The sequence below is a fragment of the Microtus oregoni genome, unplaced genomic scaffold, assembly GCF_018167655.1.
Source record: "Microtus oregoni isolate MIOR12 unplaced genomic scaffold, Mior012 000049F_ref0000343, whole genome shotgun sequence".
In the NCBI taxonomy this organism is placed as follows: Eukaryota; Metazoa; Chordata; class Mammalia; order Rodentia; family Cricetidae; genus Microtus; species Microtus oregoni.
In genome coordinates this window covers 3,474,557-3,493,098 of record NW_024543223.1, presented here as the reverse complement: position 1 = coordinate 3,493,098, position 18,542 = coordinate 3,474,557, and the positions used below count along the sequence as shown (strand labels likewise).

The 18,542-nt window shown below is 44.3% G+C and overlaps 1 protein-coding gene across 3 annotated transcripts in view; it reads left to right on the top strand.

Moving 5' to 3' along the window:
* The window catches only part of LOC121436387 (protein FAM53A), a 32,761-nt gene that overhangs the window by 1,441 nt on the left and 12,778 nt on the right, over nt 1-18,542 (top strand). For 2 of the 3 annotated variants that reach the window (XM_041636219.1, XM_041636217.1), the window contains exon 2: nt 15,172-15,405. The exons of the other annotated variant lie outside the window; for it this stretch is intronic. Coding sequence is in view for 1 of the 2 variants with exons in the window: in XM_041636217.1 (XP_041492151.1) it covers nt 15,328-15,405 (78 nt within the window). In the remaining variant the exon portion in view is untranslated. The remainder of the gene's footprint in view (nt 1-15,171; nt 15,406-18,542) is intronic. 3 annotated transcript variants of the gene reach the window in all.

The window sequence follows — 18,542 nt, the reverse complement described above, 5'->3', positions numbered from 1 at the left end:
TCACTCCTTAACTCCTCTGTGACTATTGGACATAGCAAGCCTGGTCCCTTCCCATGGCTTGATTAATGATTCTGCTAACTGTCCCTGGAACTTAGATCCTTCTGGTATAGGAGCTTGTGGCTTGAACTGAAGCCATACTAATTTACATGGCCTTTTAGTTTTTCTTCACTGAGGTTGAATTTGACAATCATTGTAGAGACAGTTTTAGTTGCTACTCTGAAACAGAGAAAACGTCAAACAATTTTTTTAAAATTAAAACATCGATTTCAGCTGGGCGGTGGTGGCGCACGCCTTTAATCCCAGCACTCAGGAGGCAGAGGCAGGCGGATCTCTGTGAGTTCGAGACCAGCCTGGTCTACAAGAGCTAGTTCCAGGACAGGCTCCAAAACCACAGAGAAACCCTGTCTCAAAAGCAAAAAACAAAAACAAAAACATCAATTTCATTTGTATAGGTTAGCATTTTGCCTGATTGTGTGTCTGAATCACATACATCCTTGGTGCCCTTGGAGGTGAGAAGAGGGTGTTGGTCCCAAGAAACCGGAGTTACTGGTGGTTGTGGGGACACTGTGTTGTTGTTAGGGATTAACACAGGTCCTCTGCAAGAGCAGCCAGTGCTCTGAACCACTCAGTTATTATTGTCCCTCCAGCCCAAACAATCCCCTGCCCCCCTGACAGGGTTCCTCTGTGTAGCCTAGGCTGTGCTGTCCTGCCTCTGCCTTCTCCAGAATGCTGGGATTAAAGGCCTGCGCTGCCCGACTTTTTTAAGTAGGCGCACTTCTAGCTGCAGAGATTCTGTGAATACACACGTGCACTCAGGGACCAGGAATATCAAGGAGCTCCAGTCCGAGAGAAAGAACATGATGTTACTGGTAGAGACAAGACTCAAGAAATCCTTAGGTAGCACTCGGGAGGCAGAGGCAGGTGGATCTCTGTGAGTTCGAGGCCAGCCTGGTCTACAAGAGCTAGTGCCAGGACAGGCTCCAAAGCTACAGAGAAACCCTGTCTCGGAAAAACTCAAAAAAAAAAAAAAAAAAAAAGAAATCCTTAGGTATTTTACCTTGGTGCTTTGGAAACAGTGGGGAAAATTTTCTTTTATTTAAGAAAAACTTTATTTTAGCTTTTGAGACAAGTTCTCACTGTGCGACTCAGGCTAGCGGCCAGCTTGTGATCCTCCAGCCTCCATCTTCTGTGTGCTGGAATTACAGGCATGTATCAGTATATTTAGCTCAAAAACATTTTTATGACGTAATGAACACCTTTATTTTATATGCTTACTTGAAAAATTAGTAATAACGAAGCTCGGTGTGAGCTTAAAATTAGCAATAATGAAAGAAATTATATAAACTCCTATATAGTCTACAATGACATTTCTCAAAGGAAGATTAACTTATATAGTAGAGTTCCAGGTACTTTAACTCCTTTAGGCCTTGCTAATGGGTAGTTAATCTCCCCCCCCTCCCCCAAGACAGTGTTTCTCTGTGTCCCTGGCTATCCTGGAACTCACTCTGTAGACCAGGCTGGCCTTAAACTCAGAGATCTGCCTGCCTCTGCCTCCTGAGTGCTGGGTTTAAAGGCGAGTACTGGAGTTAAAGGCCATCTGCCTGGGTGTTGGGCTGAGTAATTCATTCTTATTTTCAAGGGTTGGGGTTGAGGGCTGGAGAGGTGGCTCAGTGGTTAAGAGCATTGCCTACTCCTCCAAAGGTCCTGAGTTCAATTCCCAGCAACCACATGGTGGCTCACAACCATCTGTAATGAGGTCTGGTGCCCTCTTCTGGCCTGCAGGGATACACACAGACAGAACATTGTATACATAATAAATAAATAAATAAATATTTTTTAAAAAAAGGGGTTAGGGTTGAGCTAGTGAGTAGGCTGTCAGGAGTCTCAATCTGCACATTCCACCCAGCTGATCAGAGCTCACCTGATGCCTTTTATCTGCAAGGAAGAGCTCAGGTACTGTCTTCTTCCATGTAGTGCTCTCCAGCCTGGACTCACCAGTAGTGATCATTTCTGATGATTTCCTTTTTTAAATTTATGGTTCTTTTTATTGGATTGCAAAGGTGACATTACCCATGAATGGATTCTGTGTGCTTGAAAAAGTAGGTGTGGTTGTGTCTGCCTATAATCTAATACTTGAGAGGTTGAGTCTAGCCAGGGCTATATAAAGAGAATGACTAGAATCAAAAAGTACCTTTATTTCCTGGTGGAGGTGGCACAGGCCTTTAATTCCAGTACTCTGCAGGCAGGAGCTGGTGAATCTTTGTGAGTTCAAGGACAGCCTGGTCTACAGAGTGAGTTCCAGAACAGTCAGGGCTACATCTTTGTTTTTTCAAGACAGGGTTTCTTTGTAGTTTTGGAGCCTGTCCTGGAACTAGCTCTTGTAGACCAGGATGGCCTTGAACTCACAGAGATCGGCCTGCCTCTGCCTCCCACGTCCTGGGAGTAAAGGTTTGCATCATCACTGCCTGGCTCAGGGACGCATCTTTTGATGTCTCATTTTAGAAAAAGATTTATCTATTTTATTTATTTATTTATTTATTCATCTTTTTTTTAATCTATTTTATTTTTATATTCATGAGTGTTTTGCCTGCATGTATGTATGTGCACCACATGTGTGCTTGGTGCCTGTGGAAGACAGAAGGGGAGGCTGGGTCCTCTGGAATTGGAGTTGTGGATGGTTGTGAGCCACCATCTGGGTGCTGGAAATTGAACTTCTTTGCAAGAGCAACAGATACTCTTTAAGTGGTGAGCCATATCTCTAGCCCAGATGCCAAGCGTTTTGAGTTTTTTTTTTTTTTTTAAACAACAACTTTATTTTATGCACATTGGTATAATGATGTCAGATTCTCTTGAACTGGAGCTGCGAGGTGCCATGTGGGTGCTGGGAACTGAACCCGGGTCCTCTGGAGGAGCAGTCAGTGCTCTTAACCACTGAGCCATCTCACCAGCCCCGCGTTTTGAGTTTTGACTAATGTGTAGTGATAGCATTTTTCATTTTAATGCTAAGCAGAGTGTTTCAATACCCTAAGGCTCTTTGCTCCAGTTCATCCCATCCCTCCCTCTCTCAGCCACTGGTCACCGCTTACCCTTTTTACTGTCTCTATAGTTTTGCCTTTTTGTCATACGTTTGGCATTCTTTTCATATTGGCTTCTTTCACTTAGAAATGAGGTGTAAGTTTCTTCCTTGTATTTCCTGGTTTGATACCTCACTTTTAAAAGGCTTATTTTTAATTATGTGTATTGTGTGTGTTTGATTATGTACAAGTGTTGTAAGTCCAAGTGCTGGAGGAGTCCAGAAGAGGGTGTTGGATCACCTGGAGCTGGAATAGAGGTGGGTGTGAGCCATACAATGTGGGTGCTGGCAGCTGAACTTAGGTTATCTGCAAGAAGATGTATACTGCATGCTGGCTAGTTCTGTGTCAGCTTGACCCAGTGAAAGCGAGACCCTCACTTGAGAAAATGCCTCTCCTAGATTGCTTATGGGCAATCCTGTTGGGCATTTTCTTGGTTGATGATTAATATGAGCAGTGCCACCCTTGGGCTGGTGGTCCTGGGTGCTATAAAAAAGCTGATTTAAGACTGGATATTGTGGCACACGCCTTTAATCCTAGCACTGGGGAGGCAGAGGCAGGTGGATCTTTGTGAGTTTGAAGCCAGCCTGGTCTACAGAATGAGTTCCAGGACAGCCAAAGATACACAGAGAAACCCTGTCTGGAAAAACCAAAAAGCAAACAAACAAACAAAAAAACCCCCAAAAAACCTCAAGCAAGTTTTGACCATATGAAGAGACAGAAAAAATGGATCTCTACACCAGAAAGGAGGCGAATGGAAGCCCTCGCAGACACCACACCTGTCATTGACATGTTCTTTGATTCCCTAGTCTTTAGAATGTGAGAAATAAGATTCTGTTTTTTTTTAATAAATACTGTTTTTTTTTAATTAATTTATTTATTTAGTATACAATATTCTGTCTGTGTGTATGCCTGCAGGCCAGAAGAGGGCACCAGACCCCATTACAGATGGTTGTGAGCCACCATGTGGTTGCTGGGAATTGAACTCAGGACTAATAAATACTGTTTTATTGAGCCGGCCGGTGGTGGCGCACACCTTTAATCCCAGCACTCAAGGAGGCAGAGGCAGGAGGATCTTTGTGAGTTCGAGACCAGCCTGGTCTACAAGAGCTAGTTCCAGGACAGGCTCCAAAGCCACAGGGAAACCCTGTCTCGAAAAACAAAACAAAAAAAAACAAAACAAAACTGTTTTATCTGTGTGAGTATTTTGCTTATGTGTATGTCTGTGAACAACATGTATGTAGTACCCAAGGAAGCAAGAGGAGGGTGTCAGATCTCCTGAGACTAGAATTACAGATGATTGTGAACTGCCATATGGGTGCTGGAAGTCGAACCAGGTCCTCCAGCCGAACAGCCAATGCGCTTCACTGCTGAGTCATTTCCCCAGGCCCCTATGGTCGTCGTCATCTTTATTTCTTCTTTTCCTTCTTCTTAATTAATGACTTTATTTTAAAATTTTTATTAGATTTATTAATATTATTTTATGTGAGTGTTTTGCCTAATTCCATGTGTGTGCCCAGTGCCCATGGAGGTCAGATCTGGAACTGGAGTTAGGGATGGTTGTGAGCCACCATGTTGGTACTGGGAATGGAACCTGAGTCCTTTGCAAGAGCTGCAAGTGCTCCTAACCACTGAGCCATCTCTCCAGTCCCCATCCTGACCCCATGATATTCTTATGGACTAGGAAAATGAGAATTGCCTTGCCTGTATAGATTGAATTAGGACAATTTAGCATTTTGCATGGATGTGGGCTACTTCATTGTTTTGTGTTTCTCTGATTTGTTTCATCAGAGTTTCGAAGTTTTCCTCATAGATGTAAGTCATAGCCTGTTGGATATATTTGTCAGTAATTTGTGGAATGCTTGCATAAATGACATTGGGTTTTTAATTTGCTTCCACTTGTTCATTGCTAGCATATGGGAAAACAAATTTTTTCCCTCTGTTTTTGAAACTGGGTCTCACTGTGTAACCCTGGTGGTCCTGGAACTTGTTTTGTAGACCAGACTCATGTTGAACTTAGTGATCTGCTTGTCTCTGCTGGGATTAAAGATGTGTACCACCATGCTCAGCTGAGATTGCCTTTTCTGTGTTAATTCCAACAGTCTTAACTGTAATGGCTTATCTTTCCAGAGTTACTTTGTTAATTCTTTCAGATTTTCTACATAGATGATTGTGTAGTTTTATTCCTCCCTCCCTTTTTTTTTTTTTTAAGACAGGCTTTCCCTTTGTAGCCCTGGCTGTCCTGGAACTCCTCTGTGGACCAGGCTGGCCTAGAACTCACAGAAATCCACCTGCCTCTACCTTCTGAGTATTGGGATTAAAGCATGTGCCACCACCACCTGGCTTTATTTTCCTTTCTTTCTTTTTTTGTTTTTTGGATTTTTTTTTTTTTTTTGTTTTTTGTTTTTTGTTTTTTGAGACAGGGTTTCTCTGTAGCTTTGGAGCCTGTCCTGGAACTAGCTTTTTTTTTTTTTTTTTTTGGTTTTTCGAGACAGGGTTTCTCTGTGGCTTTGGAGCCTGTCCTGGAACTAGCTTTTTTGTTTTGTTTTGTTTTGTTTTGTTTTTCGAGACAGGGTTTCTCTGGAGCCTGTCCTGGAACTAGCTCTGTAGACCAGGCTGGTCTCGAACTCACAGAGATCTGCCTGCCTCTGCCTCCCGAGTGCTGGGATTAAAGGCGTGTGCCACCACCACCTGGCTTTCCTTTATTTCTTTTAAGGACTTGTATTATGTTATTAAGAAATGATTTTGAAGGGGCATTTGCTTTAGTCTCAGTGCTTTGAGTTTCTTGCTGTTAATTAGAAAAGTTAGCTTTTTCTTTCTATTTTTGTTTGGTTGTTTTTTTGTTAGGCAGAGTCTCATTTGTTTCAGGGTCTACTATGTATTCTTGGCTGGTCTAGAAGTCACTTTATACACCAGGATGATCTTTTTCTACCTCCCAAGTGCTGGAATTAAAGGCATGTACCACCATGTCTGTTTTTGAAAATTATTTTTAAGTATTCACGTTTGTGTGCCTGTGCCCCTGCTTGTCTATATGTGCACCATGGGCATACAGGTACTCTCAGAGGCCAGAAGAGGATATTGGATCCCCTGGAACTGAAATTACAAATTATGAGCTGTCTGATGTGAGTACTGGGAACTGAACCCAAGTCTTCTGCAAGAGCAATGTGTGTTCTTAACCACTGAGCTGTCACTTCAGAGCTGGGAGCTGTTTTTCTTTGTTGTTGCTTGTTTGTTTGTTTTCAAGACAGGGTTTCTCTGGCTGTCCTGGATCTCATTCTGTAGATTATGCTGGCCTCGAACTCACAGAGCTCCCACCTGCCTTTGCCTCCCTAGTACTGGAATTAAAGGTGCGTACTACCACTGCTTGACCAGCTCTTGCTGGCCAGCTGTTTTTTTCTTCTTCTTCTCTTTTTTTTTGGAAGATATTTATCAAGTTGAGGAATTTTTTTCTCATGGCGTATTTTGCTATTCTAAAAACATTTGACACTAGTGTTTTATTTATTTATTTATTCATTTATTTATTTATTTATTTTTTTGCTTTTTTCGAGACAGGGTTTCTCTGTGGTTTTGGAGCCTGTCCTGGAACTAGCTCTTGTAGACCAGGCTGGTCTTGAACTCACAGAGATCCGCCTGCCTCTGCCTCCCGAGTGCTGGGATTAAAGGTGTGCACCACCACCGCCCGACCGCTAAAAAAGATTTTTTTTAAATATTTATTTAATATGTATATTCTGTGTGTATGCCTGCAGGCCAGAAGAGGGCACCAGACCTCATTACAGATGGTTGTGAGCCACCATGTGGTTGCTGGGAATTGAACTCAGGACCTTTGGAAGAGCAGGCAATGCTCTTAACCTCTGAGCCATCTCTCCAGCCCTAAAAAAGATTTTTTAAAAACACTAGTGTCAGCCCGGCCGTGGTGGCGCACGCCTTTAATCCCAGCACTCGGGAGGCAGAGGCAGGCGGATCTCTGTGAGTTCGAGACCAGCCTGGTCTACAAGAGCTAGTTCCAGGACAGGCTCCAAAACCACAGAGAAACCCTGTCTTGAAAAACCAAAAAAAAAAAAAAAAAAAAAAATCTTTTTAAAATTTTTCTATTCTCATACTATAGCAATTGACATGAAAGTTTTATGTGACCTTTCCACCAGCAAACAAGTCTTCAGTTCTTCAGTAGAAACCAGTTGGTTACTCCCTAATCCAATTAATTTCTGACTCTGTCTACTACGTGGAGGCTGCACCAGCCCCTTCAGGTTGAGGGATCCTTCTGCAGGACTGCCCCTACCTCTCAGACTGTTGTAGTCTGTGTCTGGAGCTTCTCACTGACTAGCTATAAACTGAGATTCTCATACCTTCCTCTTCAAACTTAATTAATCTATTAGAGGTTTTCACAACAGTTGGGACACACTGCACTTACACCCCACAGGGATGCAAAAGAACAGCTAGGTGAAGATATTCAAAGTCAGGTCTGGAAGAGTCCTGAATGCATGACCTTTCACCCCTGTGGAGGGTGTGCCCTACTCATGGCACGTGGACGAAAGAGGGGGCCATGTTTTCACATAGTGCAATGGAGAAAGGAGACTGTGTTCTCATGTGGCAGAAGGAAAAGAGAAAGTCATGCTCTTAATATGATGGAAGGAGGGAGGGACCCATGCTTTCACATGTGAGAGAGGAGGCCATCTTCTCATATAGTGTGACTGAGGGAGAAGGTATCTTTATCTGGTGTAAGAAAGGGAAGTAGGGGGGCTGGAGAGATGGCTCAGAGGTTAAGAGCATTGTTGCTCTTCCAGAGGTCCTGAGTTTAATTCCCAGCAACCACATGGTGGCTCACAGCCATCTGTAATAAGGTCTGGTGCCCTCTTCTGGCCTGCAGGCATACACACAGACAGAATATTGTATACATAATAAATAAAAAATATTTTAAAAAAAAGAAAGGGAAGTAGGAAGGAAGGACGGAGTCATGTCATCATGTGCTAGAGGGGAAGGACAAGACTTTGTCCTGGTGGAAAGGGGGAAGACTGTTCTTACAGTTTAGGTGGGAGAGGAGGGCTGAAGGAACTGTAGAAGGAGGTTCAGTCCTCACGTGGTAGGAGGGGAAGAAAAGGCTGTGGCTGCAGGAGGTTCAGGAAGGCTGTTTCCTCCGGTAGGTACCGGAAAGCTAAAGGGTGAGCTGCAAAAGGAAGCCTCTTTTATTCATCAGGATGTAGTAACATGAAAGGCCTGAGATATGTTACAAACAGTAACAACCTTTCCCTTTTTTTCCTCCTGGTTCTGGGGGGTGGAACCCAAATCCTTGTGCGTGCTAGACAGGTGCCTTGCCACTGAACTATCTCTAGCTCATCTTCTGTTCCTGGAGAGAGAGAGAGAGAGAGAGAGAGAGAGAGAGAGAGAGAGAGAGAGAGAGAGTGTGTGTGTGTTTATCACAAATAGGTTATTTCTTGTATTTTATCAAATGCTTTTTGGAATCTTTTGATCCCAAAATAGAATTTTATTCTTTTTTAGCTTGTCAGTGTGATGGGGTGCATGAATTTACGTTTACATCTGTGCAGTTTTGAACTAAACATCCTACTGTCCAAATCAACTAATTTAAGGTTTTTTTTCTTTTTTTTAAATATTTATTTGTTATATATACAATAGTCTATCTGTGTGTATGCCTGCAGGCCAGAAGAGGGCGCCAGACCTCATTACAGATGGTTGTGAGCCACCATGTGGTTGCTGGGAATTGAACTCGGGATCTGGCCTGCAGGCACATACACAGACAGAATATTGTATACATAATAAATTATGTTTACAATTTCTGTCTGTATGCCTGAAGGCCAGAGAGGGCGCCAGACCCCTTTACAGATGGTTGTGAGCCACCATGTGGTTGCTGGGAATTGAACTCGGGACCTTTGGAAGAGTAGGCAATGCTCTTAACCTCTGAGCCATCTCTCCAGCCCCTATGTGTGACTTTTTAAAAGAAGGTGATGTCTAAACAAGGCTATATTCTAGTCTCTCTGGGCATCAGTATGATATCTAGATGTAACATTTTAAAAGAGCGACTGAGCCCCAGCTGATCAGTGACTACCAAAGAAAGACAGTCTGCATTGGTAGTCGCACTGGTTTCACTTGCACGACCTCGGTGGCATGTGGAGCGCTAGCCTTTTATTTTCCCTTGTTTCCTGCAGGTGTGGTCACTGCTCCAGGAGGGGAGCAGGGCATTTTGCTCCATTCTTTGTATTAAGTGTCTTTGTTTGGGCTACTATGGCAGCATAACAAATTACCTCCACAGTTGGTGGCGGGAAATGGTAATGATAATTGTTGTCCATGGTTGCTGGGGTATGGAATCAGCTCAGTGGGGCAGCCCATGTGTAGAGTCTCAGGCAGGTTGATCAGGTAGGTATGGCTCGCATATACACAAGGACTCCCTAGGCCACTGTCCACATGTCTCCTGACATGCTGCCTTTGATGTATGGTTTTTGGTTTTGGGTTTTTTTTTTTTTTTTGGTTTTTTTTTTTTGGTTTTTTGAGATAGAGTTTCTCTGTGTAACAGCTTTGGCCATCCTGAAACTCATTTTGTAGACCAGGCTGGCCTTGAACTCACAGAGATGCCTGTCTCTGCTTCCTGAGTGCTGGGATTAAAGGTGTGTGTCACCACCACCCTGCTTGTGGTATATTTCTAAAAAGTCTGGCAGATGGAGTACCCTTTCACTTTAGTCTGTACTGCTTAGCTTCTGTCCACTGTGTCCAAGGAGGTAACTAGACATGGCTTTCCCTGAGTGTAGGAATCTTAGGTGTGTTCTAAAGCCTCTGCTCATGACTTGACAGTTACGAATTGATGTGCATCAGATTATTATTTTCCAAGTGCTTTACATTAAAGGGGTGTGTGTGTAGGTGTAGGAGTCAATTCTCTACCATTTCAGTTCTAGGGAATCAAACTCAGGTCATCAGGCTTGGAGGCAAGCCTTTTACTCACTGAACCATCTTGCTGGACTTTTTGCATTTCAGCTTTAAAGATTTATTTTTATATGTGACAGCATTTTTTTTGTTTTGTTTTGTTTTTTTGAAATAGTTTCTCTATGATGCTTTGGAGCCAGTCCTGGAACTAGCTCTTGTAGACCAGGATGACCTCGAACTCACAGAGATGCACCTGCCTCTGCCTCCTGAGTGCTGGGATTAAAGGCGTGCGCCACCACTGCCTGACTTATGTGAAAGCATTTTGTCTGCGTATTTGTACAAGTACCGCCTGCGTGGTTAGTTCCCTGCAGAGACCAGAAGAGGGCATTGGGTCTCCTGAACTGGAGTTGCGGATAGTTATGACTTGCCATGCAGGTGGTGGGACTAGAACCCAGGTCCTTTGGAAGATCAACAATTGCTATTAACTGCTGAGCCACCTCTCCAGTCTCCCCCCTCCCCCCCGTGTGTAATTTTTTTTGTCTGTTGCTCATACCAGTTTCAGTCATTAGACTTGATACTTTTCCTGTTTCAAACGCTTGAGTAACTAAGGTGTGTGCCATTGTACCTAGCTTTCAGCTGCTTTTTAAAGAAAAAACTAAATAAAAAGGAAACAGAAACCTGGCATTTTATGCCAGTGTCTTAGCTGCCTATTTCTTCTTGACTTTGTGATGACCTTGGTTTAGCAGAACTAACTGGTAGGTTCCTCTGTTCTTTCCAGTTAGCACTACCTTCAGGCTACAGTGCTTTTGTCTGTGTAGTGGGAGCAACGTGGGCTTGGATAATTCTCTGTTGGCCAGGTTTTGTGCTTTAGGCTCCTTTCATTGTACAGCAAGCTCTTTAAGCAGGACTTGGAAGCTTTTCTTCCTGTGAAATATGTTAGGAGCCAGAATGGAGGAGGTGGAGTAGCTTATCAAGCTTAGATTTGAATTTAGTGTCAAGGTCTGTGTTGGCCTGTTACCTACTTTGGGTCTACTGCTCAAAAGTGACTTTCTCCACCTGCCCATGCTATTTCCAGGCTCTTCTGAAGCCTGGGTGTTCACACAAATCCCACTGTGCTGCAAGTCCTTATTAAGTTGTACGTCAGGTGGCCTGGCTGTGGTGGGCACTCCTGGACTGCTTTTGTGTAGTACCTGTTCAGGGTGTGCCACTCTTGGGTTGCTGGCATGACCACAGTGTGGGATGGAGAGGAAGAAGACCTTGGGCTAAGGTGAGGATTTTGCTCTGTGTCCTGGAGCCATGGAAGGGTGACTGAGGAACCTGGAGCATTGGCATCACCTGCTGAGACTGGGTCTGGGGCTGCCACACGGGTCGGAGGACTGCCTTAAGCCTGGAAGGTGTGGCTGAGTAGGGAGGAACAGCGGGGAACTAGGTGTTCATCCAAGCTACTAGCTTAATTGCAAAACAGTTCTGGTGCCTGCGTTGTAGAGAGCTGACTCTAGCCCGTCCTTTGTGGCATCTTTACTCCATGTGGGGCTGACTTTCAGGAGGGGGCGATGTGGGAAGATGTGGGAATGGCTATACTTCCCCAAGTGCCTGCTGAGCTTGCAGTCCTTTCTCAGCTCCCATCAAACTACCTGTCCCTGGTGTCCTGGGCAGGGCTGGTCAGTTCTGTCCTTTGAGCCAGGTTTCTCTGATCAGGCTGTGTCTTCCCCTATGTCCACCTTGATATGAGTCTTGGCCTTCATCCTGCTCTCCTCTTACTTAGCTTAGCTGTTAGTCTTGTTGAGCACCAGTCATCCTTCAGAGAGGCTTCTCTGCCCCTCTGAATAGGCCTTTTGAGCTATGTCTCATTTTGTGCATTCAGGTTTCTGTAAGGGGAGATTCACTTGGCGTTGTGGGTTGAATTGCATCCCTCAAAGCTGTATTCAAGCTGTAACCACAAGATCTGTGAAGTGACCTTGTATGGAAATTGAGTCTTTGCGGGAAAGACTTTTTTTTTTTTTTTTTTTTTTTTTTTTTTTTTTTTTTAGCACCTGGCTAGTCTGTTCCCCCACTTGGAAACTTTGTTTGTTTTGTAGTGCTAGGGATGGAGCCTCAAGCATCTAGGGACAGGTGTTACCACTGAGCCACACCCTAATCCCATGAGCGGCTTTTGAGTTGCCTATCCTTGTGAATTGTACATACATGCCTCCTTCAGCCCAGTTTCCAGCAGGCTCTTTATACCATGTTCTAAACATCTGTGATTATGACAAGGGTGACAGTTCCATATTTACTTAGCCATTACCCTATTTAGCAGCAATGCAGACCCTCCCAGCATCCACACTTTTCCTCACACAGAATGCTGATAAACTTTGGAAAATAATGCCAGTAATGTGTTGTTATCTAACAGCAATTAATCAAACTTTGGATGTTGTCTCTTTGAGGCTCAGTATCGCATTTGATCCCCTTTTGCTTGGATGGGGACTTGCTCTGCTTTTCCATACCTAGCAGTTATTTTTAAAAAATTTAGATGGGGGCTGGAGAGATGCCTCAGAGGTTGGGAGCAATGGCTGCTCTTCCAGAGGTTCTGAGTTCAATTCCCAGCAACCACATGGTGCCTCACAACCATCTGTAATGAGATCAGGTGCCCTCTTCTGGTGTGCAGGCACACATGCAGGCAAAACTGTATACATAATAAATAGATAGGTCTTGAAAAATTAAATAAAAAGTCACAAGGTGTGTGAGACCCCTGTGGTGGCACATGGGCCAGGAATGACCTCTTGTCATCACGGTCCTTGGTGGAAGACCCTGCAAAGCTCAGGTTGGGGGGAGGCTTTCAGTTTAGATGAGCAGTGAGACCAGGCTGTCTATGGCTCTGTGTCCCTGCTGGCACTGCCAGGTAGGCTGGCCCTACTCTAGCTACTACCCTTCCCTGGTATAAGTTGGAGATGGTGGTCACCCTGCTAGGGCTGAGTATATCAAGTGCTGTGCCTTTAGGCGTGTGGATGGGATTTCAGGCCAGACAAACTAAACAGGGATGGTATGTGAGTGGTGTGGTATATTTGCGGCTGAGAACAGCACCCATGTGTTGATGGCACCTTTAGTGAAGTGACCTCACAGATATTCATCCGCTAGTGGAAACTCATGCCAGGCTCTAGGCTAGCCAGTGTGTGCTCAGTGTGGAGTTCGTGACGTTGCCGTGTTCCCCATACTTGCTACTTGCTGACCTTTCCCTGTTCAGTTCCATGTTGGCTTTTGAGCCTCGTGTTTCAAAGTCACAGAGGAAGTGTTTGTTGCTTTTGTTGACAGCCTATGTATATATTTTCAAGAATGAAAAGTGGGTGTTTGATCTTATTTGAGGTCTTTCTAGTATCTGTAGAAATGTTGATATGATTTCTCTTTCTTTCTGTCACTTGACAGAGTCCTCTGCTTGGGTGCGTATTGTTTGCTAGCGTGAGCCCTACCTTCCTTGTGGCTCATACCCTCTGCTCTTGAGACAAACACTCTCAAGGGTTGCTCTCCTTTGGAGTGCCTTACTGGGTGGCCTGTGTTGCAGGGTGTTTTGTTGGTTGTGGATACATACTGCAGAGACCCTGATTCAGCTTCTAGCAGCTCTGCTCTGTTTTTCCTTCATTCTTCTTTCGAGTACCATGCTTGACCCCTTCTGTTGCTGGACAGTGTCTTGTCAAGGGCACTGCATGCAAAGCTGATTATCTAGGTGTTTCACCTTCATCTTTTTTTTGTTTGTTTGTTTTTTTTTTACTCTTTTGAGGGGTAGCTACAACATAGCTCTCAAATAAATACATATAGAGGCTTATTCTTTCTTGTGAATACCTAGCCTTAGCTTGGCTTATTTCTATCCAGCTTTTCTTTCATTTTCTTTTTCTTTTCTTTCTTTTTTTTTTTTTTGAGACAGGGTTTCTCTGTGGTTTTGGAGCCTGTCCTGGAACTAGCTCTTGTAGACCAGGCTGGTCTCAAACTCACAGAGATCCACCTGCCTCTGCCTCCCAAGTGCTGGGATTAAAGGCGTGCGCCACCACCGCCCGGCTAACCAGCTTTTCTTAAATTATTCCCTCTACCTTTTACCTCTGTTTTTTCACCTTTCTCTATTTCTGTATTTCTTTCTTTCTTGCTCTGTTGCTGATTGTGTAACTGGGTGGCTTGCCCCTCGAGTCCTCCTCCTTTTCTCATTCCTCAATCCCCTTCTAGATTTCTCCTCCTATTTATTCTCCGCTGCCAGCCCTGCCTATTCTTTCTCCTGCCTTGCTATTGGATGTCAGCTTTTTACTACACCAGTGAGATGTTTTAGACAGGCAAAGTAATGCAACTTCACAATGTTAAACAAATACACCATGAAAGAATGCAGCACATCTTTGCATCATTAAACAGGTGTTCCACAGCACAAACAAATGTAACATATCTTAATAGTCCACAACAGTCCTGAGAACCCCAGCTTCAAAGGCTGGAGTTGGGGGCGGTGTGGCTAGCAGGCCCGGGGCTGGAGAGATGGCTCAGAGGTTAAGAGCATTGCCTACCCTTCCAAAGGTCCTGAGTTCAATTCCCAGAAACCACATGGTGGCTCACAGCCATCTGTAATGGGGTCTGGTGCCCTCTTCTGGCCTGCAGGCATACACACAGACAGAATATTGTATACATAATAAATAAATAAATACTAAAAAAAAGAGTTAGCAGGCCTCTGGTATGGGCCCCAGTAGCTTGCTGCTGGTGTTCTCACTGGGTGTGGCTGCCATTGTCTCTTCTCATGCATTAATTGCACTTTGGGGACATAGGCTTTCTTGCTGCTTCAGGAGAAGCCTTGGTCTTCATCTAGATCAATGGTTTTCAACCTTCCTAATGCTGCGACTTTTTAATACAGTTCCTCATGCTGTGGTGAATTATTTTCATTGCTACTTCATAACTGTAATTTTACTGTTATAAATCATAATGTAAATATCTTTGTTTCCTGATATTCTTAAGCAACCCTGTGAAATGATTGCTCCACCACCCCCTCCAAGTGGTTGTGACCCATAGGTTGAGAACTGCTAGATGATGTTCTAGATGTTACAAGAAAGTTACTGGAGATTAAAGGATGTTACTAGAGGTTCTAGGAAGGAACATGCTTGGTTGTTTTGGAATTAGGAAGGTATTTTCCAGAGGGATATTAGGAACATTTTGTGTACACAGGATGTCGTATGTAACAGAAATATGGATGGAAGCATTCTACATATGGTCATGTGGCAATTTCTCTTTACAGAGACACAGCCCTGATGAGTCCATGGAAATGGGTCAGCAAAGTTAAGTCAGAGCTATAACCCTGAGTTTTAGCTCAGACCTGATGACTTGAGCCTGCTGATGTCCAGTGTTCTGGAAATTCAGTGCCCATAGTGTGGACCAAGGAAGAGCCCCGGCCATGGTCACTCTTATCACAGAGAAGCTGCAGAACCAGAGTTTGGATGACCTTACCCGAAGGGCCCGTGAGGCTGGCCCGGTGAGTCAGCTTGGGGGTCAGAGTGGGCACAGCCCACTGTGTGGAGACATAGACACGGAGATAGTACACTTAGGGTGGAGACAGAGCTGAGTGGGGACGTTGGACAGAAGCCAGTGTCTGTCTAATTATCACCACAAACAAATCAACTTCCAATGCAAAGCTGACCAACACAGATTTCTGTGGCCTGCTTACCAGATCTGCCAGGGTAAGTGATCCTGTGGTCCTGCTGCCCCTTACCAGGGATGTCTCAGATTTATCAACTCAGATTCGTTCATCTGCTTTAGTTTAGTGGGTGGGTCTCTTTTTATTTTTTTAACCATGAAATCATTTATTTTATTAATTCATAATTAATTTATTGAGGGTTTTTTTTTTTTTCAGAGACAGGTTTTCACTGTGTACCCATAGCTGGCCTGGAACTAGCTGTGTAGACCAGGCTGGCCTCAACTCAGTCCACCTGCCTCTGCCTCCTGAGTGCTGGGACCAGTGGTTACTTATTTTTAATGTTTTATGTTTGTAACTACTTATTGCATGACTCCACGTGCACTTTAATGTTTTGTCTTTGGTTTTCAGTGCCATGAAACTTGACACTAACACAGATACATTTTGAATACAGCTAGGGATTCCAGAAACATAAAACAAAGAAAGTACGCAAACAACTCTTGGCGCTCTTTCCTTCAGCTCTCGTATGATGATGATGTCCGTGTTGGGCCATGTTCATGCCCAGACTGTAGGCACGAGTCTTTCTAAACTTGGATGCCTAAAAGATGTTGTTTCTTCCTAGTGAACTTTTCATAAAATTTACACTTGGAAAAGCAGATTCACCGAGTCGAGGCATTCTAAACATAATCAACAATTTTCTTTCCTTTTTTTTTTTGTTTTTTCAAAACAGGGTAACTTTGTGTAGCCTTGACTTTCCTAGAACTAGCTGTGTAGACCAGGCTGGTCTTGAACTCACAGAGATCCACCTGCCTCTGCCTCTTAAGTGCTGGGATTAAAGGCGTGCACCATCACCCATTGGCAATTTTCTAATAACAAAACTGAATATCAGTTTTAAAAGTAAAATTTTAAATAATTAAATGTTAATAAAACTCAAAGTCGTTAAGCATTCAGTGCCTCCATTGCTATAATTGTGGTACTAGTCTGGGTTGTTTGTGCTGCTTGCTTGACCCTCCATGTGCTGGGTGGGGACAACTTGTGGTGGCCACAGTTCTGGCTCTTGGGCCACAAGACTGATGTAGCTTTTTGAGCTCAAGGTCAGCAGAACTAGAGGAGAATGCAAGGAATCTCCCCTAGTCTTAGGGCTCTGTTGTTGGGACAGATGCTGATGTTTGCCACTATGGACTCTGTCATTATGGGCTCACAGTGTGTGCCTGATCCTGCACCTTTGGTCCTCCTCTAAAGCCAGAGTCCTTCAGTACTCCTCTGATTCAGCAGGACTGAATCCTCCCATCTCTGCTATCTCTATTCATTTTATTTGATCATATTATGTACCCTCTGCCTGAGGCACACCCAGTTTTTCTTACTTTACCTCTCATGCTTGAAGGATAGTGAATAGTCTGGCTGTTGCAGAAAGACCTGGAAAAATGTGTGGTTGTATCTGAATGACTGCTACCTCAAGGGTGGAGAGGCATAGATGATTTGTGACCATAGGTGGAGGGTTGGTGAAGACAGTGGTCTAATGTATTGCTGGGTTGAGTATCTGGGATATGATTTGGGGTGTACATTGAAGATGGGAGTTTTTTGTTGGCTGTGAAAGTAGGTTTGGGGACAACAAGGACAGGGCAGTTGACAAGTAGTTGGGGCCAGCTGTCACATCTATTTGGACTTAGAGTATTCTCAGACAGCAGGGGACACTGGAACCTGAATTTCATATATGCATTTCAGTTGTGCATTGAGGCTTCTGATGCAGAGCTGGGAAAGTGTTTACTTAGCTCCTGGGAGGCAGGGAGATAAGGAACCAGTGTAGCTGGAGAAAGTGGGCAATGACCTGGGCAATAAGTGCTTTCTGGGATGAGAGCTTGGTGGCAATGGAGATACTATGCTGGTTGGTTTTTGTCAACTTGGCACAAGCCTGGTCATCTTAATTGAGAAAATAAGGTTAAGCATTTTCTTGACTAATAGTTGATGGTAAGGGTACAGCTCAGTAAGGATAGTACCACCCCAGGTAGTATAAGAAAGCAGGCTGAGCAAGCTGTACAGAGCAAGCCAGTAAGCAGCATTCCTCCATAACGTCTGCTTTAGTTTCTGCCTTCTGGTTCATATCCTGATTGAATTCTTGCCTTGGCTTCTCTCAGTGGACTGTGACTAGGGATATGTAAGCCAAATAAACCCTTTCCTCCCCAAGTTGCTTTTAGTCATGGCATTTTATCACAACAGTAGAAAACATAACTAAGACATATGCCTTGGTCCTAGGATTTGACTCTTAGGTGCCAAGGGCTTGAAGCAGAAGGGCTGTGATTCAGATCAGAGTAGCAGTCCCCTCTAGCTATGGGAAGAGGGTAATGGGGTCAATGGAAGCAGAGAAGGCCAGCCAAGACCACCAACATTAGCTTGGTCCAGGATAGATGCAGTAGAGCTAGAGTAAAAGGCTAGGAGCTGGCTGTCGGGAAGAGGAGAGAGGAAAGTGTGATGCGACTGAGCTGGAAGCAAGAAGCATGGAAGGTTTATCGTGTCACTGGTTTAGATGGTATAACATGGGCGGTTGGTGCCCCTAGCCATGTCCATCTGGGCAGGGCCAGGCTTGAATTGGCCCAGTGGGAGCCTGCTATTTCAGCAAATCTACCTTCTTGAGTATCTCTCAAGGAGGCCCAGAAGCTGCCATGTCTCAAGGTCCTGGGATGTGGTATGATACAGAGACTGATCTCTACAAATGGGTGTGATCAGTGTTAGATCCACTGTCTTGAGTGTCTGCACTCATGTCATTGGGTTCTTCACCTTCTCCTCCCATCTCTCATAGATCCCCGTAGATGCCTTCTGTGAAGAGTCTGGCTATTCTGCACCAGTCCTTGAATGTTCACTGAAAAAACATTTGGTTAGGTACAGGCCCACAGCTCCTCAATTATCCCAGGAACCATTTCTGTTGCTGAGAAAGGCCTGTCCTTCCTGGAGTGTATTAGGTTATTCTTGTGGGTGCATTC